The following is a 13,801-nucleotide window of genomic DNA, read 5'->3' on the forward strand; positions in this document are numbered from 1 at the left end:
TACTGGTTTCCGGGTTTCCTTCCCTCTCCATCCTTAGCCTCTCTGTGCAAGGGGACTCTCTCATTTCTTCCTCTGACTTCCAGCAACCTCCCTACCTTCATCTTATAATGCTATGCTCAGAAAAAGCCTTAACAGCCTGATTAGTATGAGTTTAAATCACACTTCCTGGGATTTCACATTATCTCCAAGAAGATACTTGTATTTAAGCCTGATTTGTCAGTGTGAAGTAAAAGGCAGCCTCTATTCAAGCAATTTCAAGCATCAGAAAGCTAGCTGGGACAAATAATAAGTTTACAATAAGTTATAAACCATAAGGTGTAAGGTAGGGGTCTCATCCTTTTTGGAACCCAGTTTCCTGCACTGCTTTATGTTTTCCAGTTGTCCATTTGCCTAGGTACAGGAGGTTCCTGGCCACGTACCCCTTCACTATACAGTGCTCTCAACATCCACTCTAGGAGGCCTAAGAATGTCATGGGTCAACTTGAAAACAGGGGAGAGGGGTCATTTGGGAAAATGTTGGGAATACAATGTTGGGGTACATGCAGGTGTCGCTCCTGTTAGACAAGCAAGGGACAATGAGCATGGGGCTAGTGTTGAGGAGTCCTCATCAGACAGCAAGAAGAAAGACATTGCCCATTGCTCCTGGGTACCGTCTCCATGATTTCATGGTGCTTGCAGCTAGTGCTTTTTGCAGAAGAGATGCAAAGCTGCTTCCACTCCTGTCATGGAGAATTCATTTCCTCTGGTCAACTAGAATACTCTTTTGGAAAATACACGTTTAAAACCTTTTAACTTAAACCCCTACCAACATCTTTCTAAACTTGGGAGTCAAGAATCGGTGCCCTTTGTTCCCTGTTTCTATCTAGAGTGAACTTTTCTCCCATGTCTAAGGACCAAGCCCTGCTTCTGGAAGTGATGATATTGAATGAATACAGAGGGAGGGAAAAGCACATTTGAGATACTCTCTCTCTCACCGCTCACATTGAACTTGGGATGCTGGTGGGCTGTATAAATTGAAATGTGGGTCCAGAGAGGGGTGAGGGCTGGAAGGGTAGATGTGTGACATACCCAAAACTGGAATGATGAAAAGTTCAACAAAGAACTTTAGAACAAAGGGATAAAAGACTCAAAGTCATAAGACAGCGCACCAGAGACATTTAGGGATGAGGGAAACGAGAAGTCTTAGGACTTTGGTGCTATGTCACAGAAGCATGGGGGGAGAGGGCACCAAGGAGAACAGTGTGATCAGTGGACAGAAAGCTGCACTCTCCCGTCAGAGACCTACGTGCTGACTACTGGACACTATTAGGAAGTCACTGCCTGCCTTTGAGACAAGAGCTTCGGAAAACTAGATGAGGTGGCAGCTACATTGAAAGAATATATAGAACGACAGTAACTCAGGGTGGGCAGCTATAAGATTGATCTTTTGTTTGAGGTGGAAGACTTGAGCATGTTTTTATTTGTTTGTTTTTTGCTGAAAGGAGTGAGACATAGAGAAAATAAAAAGGCAAGAATATGCACCACTAGCAGACCCCATGGCCAGACCCAAGATTTGTTTCTTTACTCTTCTTCCCAAATTGAACCATTCAGCTTCCATTTAGAGAACACATAGGTCAAGGGAAATGGGTTGAGGACTGGAGCAAAGGATTAGATACCTTTGGTCCTAATATATGGATGTGCTTCAGGGGCCCTGGCTTTCTTGCTCCAAATACTTGCTCCCATCCTTACCCTCATCCTAACCAGCAACCAGGCAGCCTTAATGTCCTAGCCTCGACTATAACTGAAGGGTTATGAGAACTTTTTGGGTAACTATTCTTGGTCAAACTGAGTCCTAGATCATTCTTCCTTTCTATAGACATTTATTTAGCATTTTCTATGTGCTATGTTCAAAACAACGCCATCATAGATGGAACCAGTATTATTACTCTCATATGATGATCTGGAAACTGAAGCTTACACTAGGTTTAGGTGTAGACCAAAGATAGGCCTTGTTTCTAATATTTTCTTAACATTAGTTCACTGTTTTCACCTGACCCAAGGTCATTGTCTACTAAAACAATGAAACCAATATTTTCTAAACACCTATACCTTACTAGGAACTTCAGGGTACTTAAAGGACTTACCACCTTACTCCCACCCTCCTATGGAATAGAGATTCCATTTGAGCCACCAGATAATCTCTTCAAATGAAATATTATACAGGCAGTCCCCACTTTGTGTGATACTTAGGGACCATAAAAATGACCATGCAAACTGAAATCAGACAAATCAATCTGCATAATCAATGTGAAAAAAAATATATGATTGTTCTGTAAAAATTCTATCATTAACTAGCATTCTTGAAATAGCTGGTACTTATTTTCTTGTTTATTTTCTGTGAACAAATGGCTGCTTAGAGAACAACATTATAAATGTCCAAATATGTGAAGTGGTTTGTGGCAGAGAGAGCTGGTTGTCCATTAAAAATCCATTTTCCCTCTTTTTCTTTTATTATCGTACTCCAAGTTTTAGTTGGCATATTGTTGCCTCACTGAAGAGTACATCCCATTCTCCCTTGAAGCTTATAACCAAATTCTGGCCAGTGGAATGCCACTTCTGGGTTTGTCCTTCAAAGTAATGGATGTGCTCTTTTCTGGCCTTTTCTCCACTGGGTGGGACACAAATGTGACAGAAGGAAGTGGAGTAGCCACTTTGAGCACAAATAGCATCTGTGTATTCAGTGTACGTAGATGTTAGAGCTTCACTGTACAGACTATTATCTTTGGGCATTTGTATCAGAGAAAATACAGTGTAATCTTGTTTTATCTACTACATTTTGTGGTCTTTTTGTTACAGGCACTTAACTCTAACCTCAGAAATATATGGATGGTTTCTGTTTGGGAATAAACAATAGCCTAACATAGTATTACAGGCGATTTATACACATCACACCAAATAGTTAATAGATTCTCCTCCACTGCAACTTGAATTTAAAGAGGACAAGAGAAAAACAGAAGGCCTAAGCCTAATGCCCTTCTGAGATAATAAATTGAGTAGGACCTACTAAAGACAATGAATGACGTACTGACGCCACCACAGACAGGACGAGTAAAGTCTGTCTCGGCACAGAGTGGATCTGGTGTTTCTCATTTAGCAGGTATTGTACACTAAGGATATGAGCGTTCATGCCTCACAACCAGACTTGGTAGGATAGAGACTTCCAATATTCAAATGGAATTTTCAGGAGCTGCTGAGGTGTAAAGAGAGAGATAGTTATCTGGCAATATTTATATAGTGCTTCTTGTGACAAAAATAAATTTAAGGTAGCATTAATCAGTGAAATCATTGGCATGGAAATATTTATCCTGATACAGCCCTTAGCATTTGTACAGCATGAAATTGGACTATTTTTTAAGGAACAGATATATAAATAAAATATATATATATCTTTTATATAAATAAAAGATCTGATTCATCGACACCAACAAATGTGTGACACTCATGTGTACACTAGAGGGCACTCACCTTCTATTTTCTATTTCAACACAATTTACAGGACTGGTTTTCAAACCCACATGTAGAATTGCACTGGTATCTTGTTTAACACACACACACGCACACGCACACACACACACACACACATACACACACACCGTTGGGCTCTAGGGGCCTGTGAATCTGCATTTTTAATGAGAGGCCACGGGTATATGGGAGCAGGATTAAGAGGATGGTTTGTGGAGCCTGACTGCCAGGGTTTGAAACCTGGCTTTGCCATTTGTGAACTTTGGACTATGATTTAAACTTTCTGTACCTTGGTTTCCTCATCCAACAGATTAAGTTAGAAATAGCTCCTGCCTCTTAGGGTTGTGGTAATGATTAAACAAGTTAACTTAGAACATACTACTGTCTGGCAATAAATATTCATTCTGTTATTACAAGTATTATTTATAATAAAGATACTCATTGATTTTGTGGCAGGGAGACTTGAGAAACACAGGACTATTTTTAAAAGAAAAAAGAAGGTCCTCACACGGTACTCTGCCCAGCCAGGCTAAGATTTCAGGTTCCGAACCTCAGCTGGAGTGGCGATGGAATGGCAGGCCCCAAAGGTGCAGGGTGGAGGACGGAGCAAGACGAGGCTGATCGTTGTGTGTTCTGCCAAAGAGCGTGTACTTTGTTCAGAAGTCCGTGGAACTCCATCAAAGGCACTGAGACAGAAGATGGCATGCTCAGATTTACACTTGAGATAGATCCCTCTGTAAGCAGGGTGGGGGATGGAACATGAGGGCTGAGGCTAGAAGCAGATGGATGGGGAAGCTCAGGTAGATACAATGCCGCTCCTTTTCCATCCTAAAGAACGGTCTCCAGAAAGTGTTACAGTTATTCACATTAGAGACTCTAATAATAACAATTTGAACCTTTTAAATCCTTTCTTCTTAGGAGCTCAAAATAGAGTCAAGTTTGTAATAAAACACTCTGTCCCCCTCCTCCACCCTGAGTTATACACAGTATTTGGAACCCAGCAGGCATGCTACCTAGGTTTTGAGGTACCAGGTCCTGCAAGGAGGACCCTGGTGAGCGAGGCAGCCAGTCGTCAGGTTAAAACAGGACTGCTCTCCACAGCACCAGAAGCTGAGAAGGGGGCGCATTCTGCCTCTCGGCTGGTGATCCTGTAGGTATTGGGGTAGATTTCCAGGAACCATAGCTACTTGGAGTGTCTGACCTAAGAGATACTGAAATAAACTTCAGTTCTGCCCTATCACGTCCTCTGCCAGAATGGGAGGAGCTGCTACGGAGCGGGAGAGGGTGGAAGAGGGGAGGAGGGGAGAGCTAAGGTTTTATTCCCCTCCTGGGCTCTGCCTAGAATTCATCAACATGAATGTTTTGCTACCATCAAATTAGCAGGGTCAACAATGTCAGGGAAAATAGCTACATGAGATTTTTCTCCAGTACCTGAGGAGTAACTACGAATGATTTCATGAGAAAGGAATTTATCTTTGGAGGCCCCTATGCCAGAATCAGTTCCTACTTGTGTATTCAGCCAACCTTTATATATTACCCACTATCTAGTCTCTAAGTCTCTTAGAAGCATACCTGTTTCTAAGTCTCTGAACACATGAAAAATGTAAGTAAATAAAACAGCTCTTCCCTCTGTTTAGAGTTGTTAAGATGCAGTTTCATAGGCTATTACTGTCTTAGACAGAGATAGGAAGCACCTAATGCAATGGTTTTCAAATTTGTTTTAGTATCAGATCCCTTCAAATGAAATCCTATAAAGAAGTCCAATTAATATGTGAGAATAAAGCAGAGCTGCCTCCATCTAAGGTTTCTGGCAGAGCAGTGCCTCTCCTGTTTGTCATGAGTCCAACACCCTGTCACGGGAATTAATTGTATGGACCCCTAGGACCTAGAAGAATAAAGTGTAAAAGTCATGATGAAACCAATTCTTCTGTTTTACAGAGGACAACAGTGAGAATCCCAGAGAGTTCATAATTATTTGAGTAGAGTGTAAAAGCAACAGGGGGATGCACAGAAATAAAATCGAAATTTACTATTCAAATTCATAATAGAGGATAGAGTTTGGAAAGGATTTTCTTAGTGGTTTCTTTGGAGTTAGATCAATGAGTCAAGAAGAACAAGAAAATTGCAATGTGTGACGGGTGAGAAGATGATTTAACTTAGATCCACAGAAGGATTCCAGTAAAAATGGAGGCAAACTTTAGACCTTTGAAGTCTGTGGCCTGGAATCTGTTCAATGTAGCAAGCTACTTATCTGTCTAGAGAGAATCAAAGCTAGCTTTTAATTATAGTCCTGCATGGAGGTGGACACCTTCAGTCCCACCAGCCATTAGTCATCATCCTAGGCAGGATCAAACATCCATTAAAGGTCTTTACTTGTTAAACACAGAGGGCTTTTCCCATTGGACACCATTTGTGCAGATCAATAGCTTAGCCAGACAACAACATTGCAATTTCCTGATGATTCATGGGACAAACATTACCTGGTTCCAACCTTTCTTACTTTCCTTTCTGTATTCAAAATCACACTTCAAAACTCACCTGGTCCAGGATATGTCTACCCACCTAATTCAGTTCATTATTCAGTTTAGTAACTTCTATTTGTAACTGACCTTGCTAAACCTCTGCTCCTCACCTATAAAGTACACATAATAAGAAAGATATCGCAACTGTTTTTATATGACTACAAGAAAATAAGATATGTCAGCTGTCTAGCATAGTGCCTGATACATAGCAATTATTTTAAAACTATTAGTTTCTTCTCTGGCTTACATCTCTGATAGACCAAGCTCAAATTCATAAGAATTTGAAAGAGGTTAAATTTCTCTTTAGGTATCTTTTCATCTTTTTTTTTATAATTTCTGGTCTCTGTTATATTTTATTTCTTCCTTTCCCTACTCCCTTTCTTTTTATTCTGGGATAACTCTGGTCAGCTTTCATTAATGGAAAAGTAAACTGATAAAATTAAGAATGAAAATGAAAAATAAATCAGATAACCGTATTCAGTACCATAGTTTGCCTTTAGTTACAAAATTTTTAGAATTGCTTTCCTTTAGACATTCTCAGAAGAGGTGTTCGTTTCTCATGCCTCTTTCACCTCTAGATGGTTAAAGAACAGTTTTAGCTTTAGGTGATAAATTTTATAGCATTGGCCAAGGATAAGTATCTCTACAGATGCACGTATACATGGTCAATCCATACCAGCTGATACGAGCCCAAGTTATCCAAGTGGAAATTCTAGAACTGGAAAGTTTGTTTCCTTCTTTTCAATTAATCACAAGTTTTTAGTATTCTAATTTCTCGACTGTATTTTTACCTGTACCTCTTTGCCTTTTGAAGTGATATTCTACTGATTACATTATTCATCCTTAAAATATCACAGTCTCCCCATTTGAGGAAGAAGCTGAGTTACAGAGAAGTTAAGGCCCTAGTGCTACTAAGCATTGTTCATGAAGTCAGGGATTTCTGTCTGTTTTGTTTACGGCGGTACATTTCCAAGGCCTAGAAAAGTGCCTCTTAATCGAATAAAGTGACAAAGACAGGATTTAAACCTGCACTGTCTCTGGTAAAGACTGCGTTCTTAACCAAGATAGCTACTGCTGCTGCTTCTTCATATTATATTCTATTAATTATATTATAGCTCATAATGTCACTCATTAACTTCAAATCTTCTACTCAGGTCCAGGCTATAAGAATGAAGATAATAAAAATATAGGAAAATAAAAAAAATTAATTAAAAAATTTCATTCATTAATCTAAATTTCTTAGCGTAAAGGGGGATGGGAGAAACCAAAGGCCTGAAGAATGTTTAAAAACACTTCTCTTCCTCACTAGGTTTGTTTAAGATCTCATTCCTGTCGTTTACAGTCAACATTTTAACCCTTGCCAGTGAACGCCAGAGATTACGGAAACCCACCTTCATAACCCTCCTCCCACCACCCCGTGCCTGACCCTCTCCCGCTGGCTGAGAGACGTGTTGGTGTTGGCTATTAGTTCAGCAGTCATGTTTCTAGCCATTGAGTCATATTAAGCTGCAAAACCAAACACATGTTCTTCTGAGAAACAGACAGCTGGGGCCTTCACACTAAAAACTGAGCAGTCCAGGACTCTAGCAGCTCAGGGATGCTAACCAAGGAATGTATTGTCCAGACTACAGATCATTATTTAGAAGATTTTTGTGGTTGTTGGTGGTAGTGGTCGGATGTTGATGTGGGGGCTGGGGGGGGGGGGGGTGTTTGATACCAATGAGGAAAAGTTCATGCAATGGTTTGCTCTCATTTTAAGAAAAATGATTCCAGTATCATTTCATATAATAAAGATTTAAGTCTCTTCTGAGAGGTCATCACACTTTCCCTTCTGTTAGAAGATGACCAGGTTGTTTTCTGGTTGGCGAAGAGAATATTGAAGAGTATTACTCGTATTTTTTTCTTTGAAACATGCATTGAAATTAAGCACCACAAATCAACATTTGTCAACTGAAGTTATAGTCGTGACTGTTAGAGACTTGGTACTTGTGATTATGTCTCCAGAAAAACGGTGCAATATAAAATACTACTGTATTTCTATTCCTTGTGCATTTTTCTATGAAGTATGTTTATGTATATATCCATTATCATATCAAATCACAATGCCTGATTATTGTTATTTCCTCAAGCTTGTTGAAAGTAGATGATTTATATTTTCCTTAGGATACATTATGTTTATATACACTGAGCTTTTATTCATACACAAAAACTGTACTCATTTTTGAAAGGTATAATTTTACATACTCTTACTAAAATTATATGTAATGAAGTTCCAGCCTATAGGGAACAACTTAGAAAAAAAAAGGAGGCATATCTGGAGGACTAAAGAACAAATTTCAAATATCATATATTGTACACAGGATTTTCTATGTTTCAAATTTTATATTTTGTTGACTATATTTTCATTTTTTCAATATAAAAGAGTCCATAAGTGTAACTAAATGTGTGTGTGGGGGAGGGGAGGTTGTTTCTTTGTCCTCTTCAAAATTGAGGGCTTTAGCAATCTCCTCCTGAAATGAAGAAAGTTTACATAAGGGGTTTCTGGTATGAAAACTAAACTAGAAGAGAGCCAGGGTCATTTTTTTAGGAGGAGATACAATTAGTAAAAAGATGTCCACATCCCAAACCCCAAACCCTTAACGTATTAGGTAACATGAAAAAAGAAAATTATGGTAAAGATAGAATCAAAGTTAATAATCTGCTGACTCTATGATGGTGAGATTATTCTGCGTTATTAGGATGGACCCCAAGTAATTACAAGGGTACTTAAATGTGGAGGATGAATAAAAAAGAAAATGTGTCAAACTGACTTGATATGGGATAGATTCAACAGAACATTATTTTTTCCCAAAATCTCTTTGTTGATTCTTTCCCTATTAACATAAAATTTACTTAGTTTACTTGTATACATACTCATGATTTATTTTTATATTCACCACCCTATACTGGGTTGTGAATATGAAATGAAGGAATGCAGAAAGCAAAGAAGTGCTTCCGAAAGTGTAAGCTCAGGTGCTGCAGGAGTATAGATAATGTGCACCCTATATAGGTATGATGTGGATTGTTGCTGTTTGATACCGTGTTCCCCGAAAAGAAGACCTAGCCGGACAATCAGCTCTAATGTGTCTTTTGGAGCAAAAATTAATATAAGCCCCAGTCTTATTTTACTATAAGACCAGGTCTAAAATAATATGATATATAATATAAATAATATAATATAATATAATATAATATAATATAATATAATATAATATAATATAAATACCGGGTCTAATATAATACAATACAATATAATATAATACTGGGTCTTATATTAATTTTTGCTCCAAAAGATGCATTAGGCTGATTAGAGCTAGGTCTTATTTTCGGGGAAACACGGTATATATGAATTATTTGGTGTCCAAACTCTTGCCAAGTCTTTATTATTAAAAATTTATATGAAATTGTTAATCAAAAGTGAATAGGTAAAATTAAAATGATGGCAGTGTTAATTTTGATTATGGAATAAATAATATTGATGGTGGGAGGTCTGGTTTTTTTTCTGAGCTATAAAATGTTTCTTCTTTTCCATTAAGATGGTCACTTTCTACTTATGTTACCATTGAAAATGCGTTTTGTTCCAAGCTGGCATTGGACTCTCAGCCAACACTTTCCTACTTCTCTTCCACTCCTGGATCTCAGGCCTAAGGCCGCTGACCCAACCACCTGTCACTTGGACCTTGTCCACAGGGGGGCGCTCCTCACCATACGGTTCTTGGTATCTCCAGACCAATTTGAGTCACTGAATCTTTAGAACGCCTTCAAATGTAGGGTGCTTTTCTACATGAACAAGGTGATGAGTGTCCTTTCCACCTGTAACACCTGCCTCCTGAGCGGGCTCCAGGCCATCATCACCAGCCCCACCCAGCACCTCCTGGTTGGCCAGATTTAAACATCTTCAGTTCCTTCTTCTTCTTATGAGTCCTCAGTTTGTCCTTCAGTTGTAACCTTATCTTCTGCACTGCGGCTTCTGATGTAACCAAGATCACTCTGCTAAGTATCAGTAAATACTTCTCACTTCCCTCCATAAACTACATCGTCTGGAGCCTATTTTTGCACTGCCACGATCTAGAAATGCCTCCTTTTCAGGAATTATGTTGCTTTCAAGTGCATACATGGTAATTCTCTTGTGCAGGCATCAGAGGCAGTCTCAGCACCTTCCCACCAGCAGCCTCTCCCCAAGAACCTCCCCAGAGCACAGGGCCACCCAGACCCTCCTGCTGCAGGTGAGTTTCTTTATGGTCACGAACTGGGTGAATTTTGTGAATTTCATCTCATCTTCTTCAGCCCTGTTAGGAGCACATGACTCAGTTGTCTTGGGTGTCCAGCATTTTGTGGTCAATTTCTATGTCACTGTCCTTCGGTGCTAATCAGATCTGATAAAAGTACAATAAATATATCATGCAAAATATGTAACAGTATATGTTAATAAATTATTAAAGAAAATAATTCTCTGAAATACAGGTTTTTTGTCATCACTTCAATTCTTCACATAGCAGAGAATTTGATTTAATTAAAATGTGTAGAATTCTATCTAAATACTTTTGAAACCAGTGCTAGTTTTGTTTGTTTGTTTGTTTGCTTACTTGCTTTTGTTGCTTTTACTTTTGGTGTCAGATTCAAAAAGTCATCGCTAAGGCCTATGTCAAGGAGCTTACCACCTATGTTTTCTTCTAGAAGTTTTATGGTTTCAGGTCTACATTCAAGCCTTTCATTCAGTTTGAGTTAATTTTTATGTATGGTGTAAGCTAGTTTCCAGTTTCATACTTTTGCATGTGGCTGTCCAGTTTTCCAACACCATTTATTGAAGAGACTATCCTTTCCCCATTCTACATTCTTCACTCCTTTGTCGTAATTTAATCAACTGTATTTGTGTTGGTTTACTTCTGGGCTCTGGGTTTGTAGGGTTTTTTTATATTTTTACATAATAAATCAGAAAAAGAAATCATTTATTTGAATACAATAGCACATTAGAAAAAGCCTGGATTTTCAGAGTCAAACGGAGATGTGTTCAAATTCAGGCTGTGCCATTAACAGCTGTGTGACTGTAAGCAGGTACTTGACTTCTCAGATTTTGTTTTTCACCTTCATAAGAAGGAATAACACCTGTCTTTCAGGATTGTTGTGAGGATTTTTATCCATCAATTTCATCAACATTTAAACATTTCTAACTCCTATTACTTTATAACACAAATGTTGAAATAAATTTCTCCATCCAGTTATGCTGCAGTTCATCAATATCTCAAAAATGTCGCACCAAAATTAAATAAAAATATGTCAGAATATTAGACAAATAGCTCCTCAAGTCCTTGATTACCTTTATTACCATGTAGTCCTGATAAGCCCCTTATCGGAGGTGCTAGGTGACTATGTGTTGGATGGGTGGACCCTGAGAACATGAGTTACTGCATAGTTACAACAGGACTAGGTATATCCTGTGATCTGGTCATTAAATTTGGTTATTGAAAACTGAGTTGGAGCCATGAAGCGTCAGAGGAAGCCTCACTTTCAGTATCCTTCACTGTGGCAAAAGGAAGGTCTGCTTGGACCCCAGTGAAACCAATGAAATCGCCAATGGCAACTCCCATCAGTGGATCCGGAAGCTGATCAAAGATGGGCTGAACATCTGGAAGCCTGTGACTGTTCATTCCCAGGCTCCAAGCTGGAGAACACCTAGGCCTGCCATAAGGACAGGCATATGGCCATAGGTGTGCAAAGGAATACTGTTAATGCTCAAATGCCTGAGAAGGGTGCCTGGATGAGAATCCTGTGCTGGATAACGTGAATCCTGCTCAGGAGATAACGTGAATCGAAGAGGATTGACCACCATATATATCACAGCCTGTAACTGAAGGTGAAGGGGAATGTGTTTACAAACAAGCGAATTCTCATGGAGCACACCCACAAGCTGAAGGCCAGCAAAAAGGTTCAGCCTGAGATCCACAAGTCGAGCATCAAGGAAGCACCTAAGAGCTGTGAGGAGCAGCTCCAGGCCAGAAGAGATCATCGAGACTGAGACCAAGAACTAACGTTTCCCCTCTCTTGTCTGTACATAGTGACCTCGGTAATTGTATAGATCCATCATTCAATAAAGCAAACGTTTATCTGCCCAGGGAGGGAAAAAGTGAATTACTTTTGTTTTTCTGTCAACTCTTTGGTCATGTTGAATACTTAACCAATTACAAATCTAAGTCTTTTTACATGAAACACTATTCAATAAGATCTCTTTCTGTTTATGGGTTATTGATTTACTGAACTAAAATATAGGCTTTTATATTCATCTTAATTACATTTCATCATATTAGCTTCAGACAATTTGATTTAACCTGTTGAGTTCTGTTGGCCCTTGCTCTGTCATTTTGCATGCTAACTATTCCTTCCAGATTTGTGACATTTGTAAATGAAATTAAAGTGTAAAATTCTATTCATCCAAAATATTGACTTAAAAAAGATGAAAGGAAAATAAGATATGGTGAAGTATAATGCCTTGTACATGTTACCAGAGCCTTTGTGCTAAGTTGTTTACAATCCAATAAATGTCCGCCTTTTATTTTCAGATGCCAATTGGCATAACTATATTATAACCTAGTACAAATTTCTGCATCCCTCCACCAAAATATAAAAGTCTTTAGCTGTAGTTTGGCATTTCTCTCCAATATTTTTAAAATGTTACCAATACTGCTGCTTAAGTCACTACTAGAAGTCATTATTTCCAGCAAAGAATAAAATTCCCCTAGACCTGGACCCGAAACCCGATTTAAATTATCTAGATACTCTTTTATTTCCAGCACATTCCAGGGGAGAGGGTGCATGGACCAATCTGAGCATATCCCATAATTCAAGTCAATTCATCAGGTTACCAAAATTTAATAGTGATATTATGAATCAAATTAGATTTAAAAATATATATTGGAACTACAGTGCTACCTATGGATGCTCACTTTCTACATTATATAATTCTGTAATTTTGGAATACTTTATAATGATCAGGCATTACATTGATAATTAGAAAAAAATGTGTTCATGAATATGTGTGTAGAGCTTCCATTTTGCTAATTCTCTAGAAAGGTATCTGTTAGTCTCCTTTTTCAAAATGAGAAATATATATATGTATATACATATGTATATATATACACATAATTATATATATACACATATATAATTATAAGTTTGAAAAATATGGAAAATAGAAAATTATATATATAATTATAAAAGTTTGAAAAATGGAAAAAAATTCACCTGTAAGGCTACCATACTAACACAACTATTACTGAGGTTGCTGATATGTTTCTTTCCTCTCTTTTTTTCTATACATTGGTGAGGTTGTTTTTAAGTGATGAAATAGCAATATTCTTTAATAACATTTAACCCACAAGAACATACTCTTCATATGTATCCAGTTCTGTGTTTTGGCCCAGATGGAATAGCAGAATCATGAAATGTTTACATGAAAAGATCTTAACTTTTTTTAAGATCATAAGACTATTTATCCAGAAATCTCCAAACTCTTATATGTCCCAGTAAGTAAAATCTTTAGCTTCCAAATTTACTATCTTGTCGATGGAGTTATATTAACAGTAATAATCCAGATTTTATTAGTACTTGTGCCCACCTGCTCACGTAGGACACTGATCTCCTTAAAAGTTCCCCCAAATTCTTTTAGGAGTTCAGGTAATGTTTTGCACATACTATGAGCAAAACCAGTTATTAATAACTATCTAGCCAGTTACCATTTTCTT

General features: G+C 38.1%; 1 protein-coding gene across 1 annotated transcript in view; it reads left to right on the forward strand.

The window, feature by feature from the left end:
* The first annotated feature begins 10,177 nt into the window (after positions 1–10,177).
* The window catches only part of LOC117032474 (soma ferritin-like), a 37,463-nt gene continuing 33,839 nt past the window's right edge, over positions 10,178–13,801 (forward strand). Inside the window, exon 1 of the mRNA XM_033124034.1 lies at positions 10,178–10,288. Within this exon, the coding sequence (XP_032979925.1) occupies positions 10,178–10,288 (111 nt within the window). The remainder of the gene's footprint in view (positions 10,289–13,801) is intronic.

The sequence above is a fragment of the Rhinolophus ferrumequinum genome, chromosome 2 (genome assembly GCF_004115265.2).
Source record: "Rhinolophus ferrumequinum isolate MPI-CBG mRhiFer1 chromosome 2, mRhiFer1_v1.p, whole genome shotgun sequence".
NCBI classification, from domain to species: domain Eukaryota; kingdom Metazoa; phylum Chordata; class Mammalia; order Chiroptera; family Rhinolophidae; genus Rhinolophus; species Rhinolophus ferrumequinum.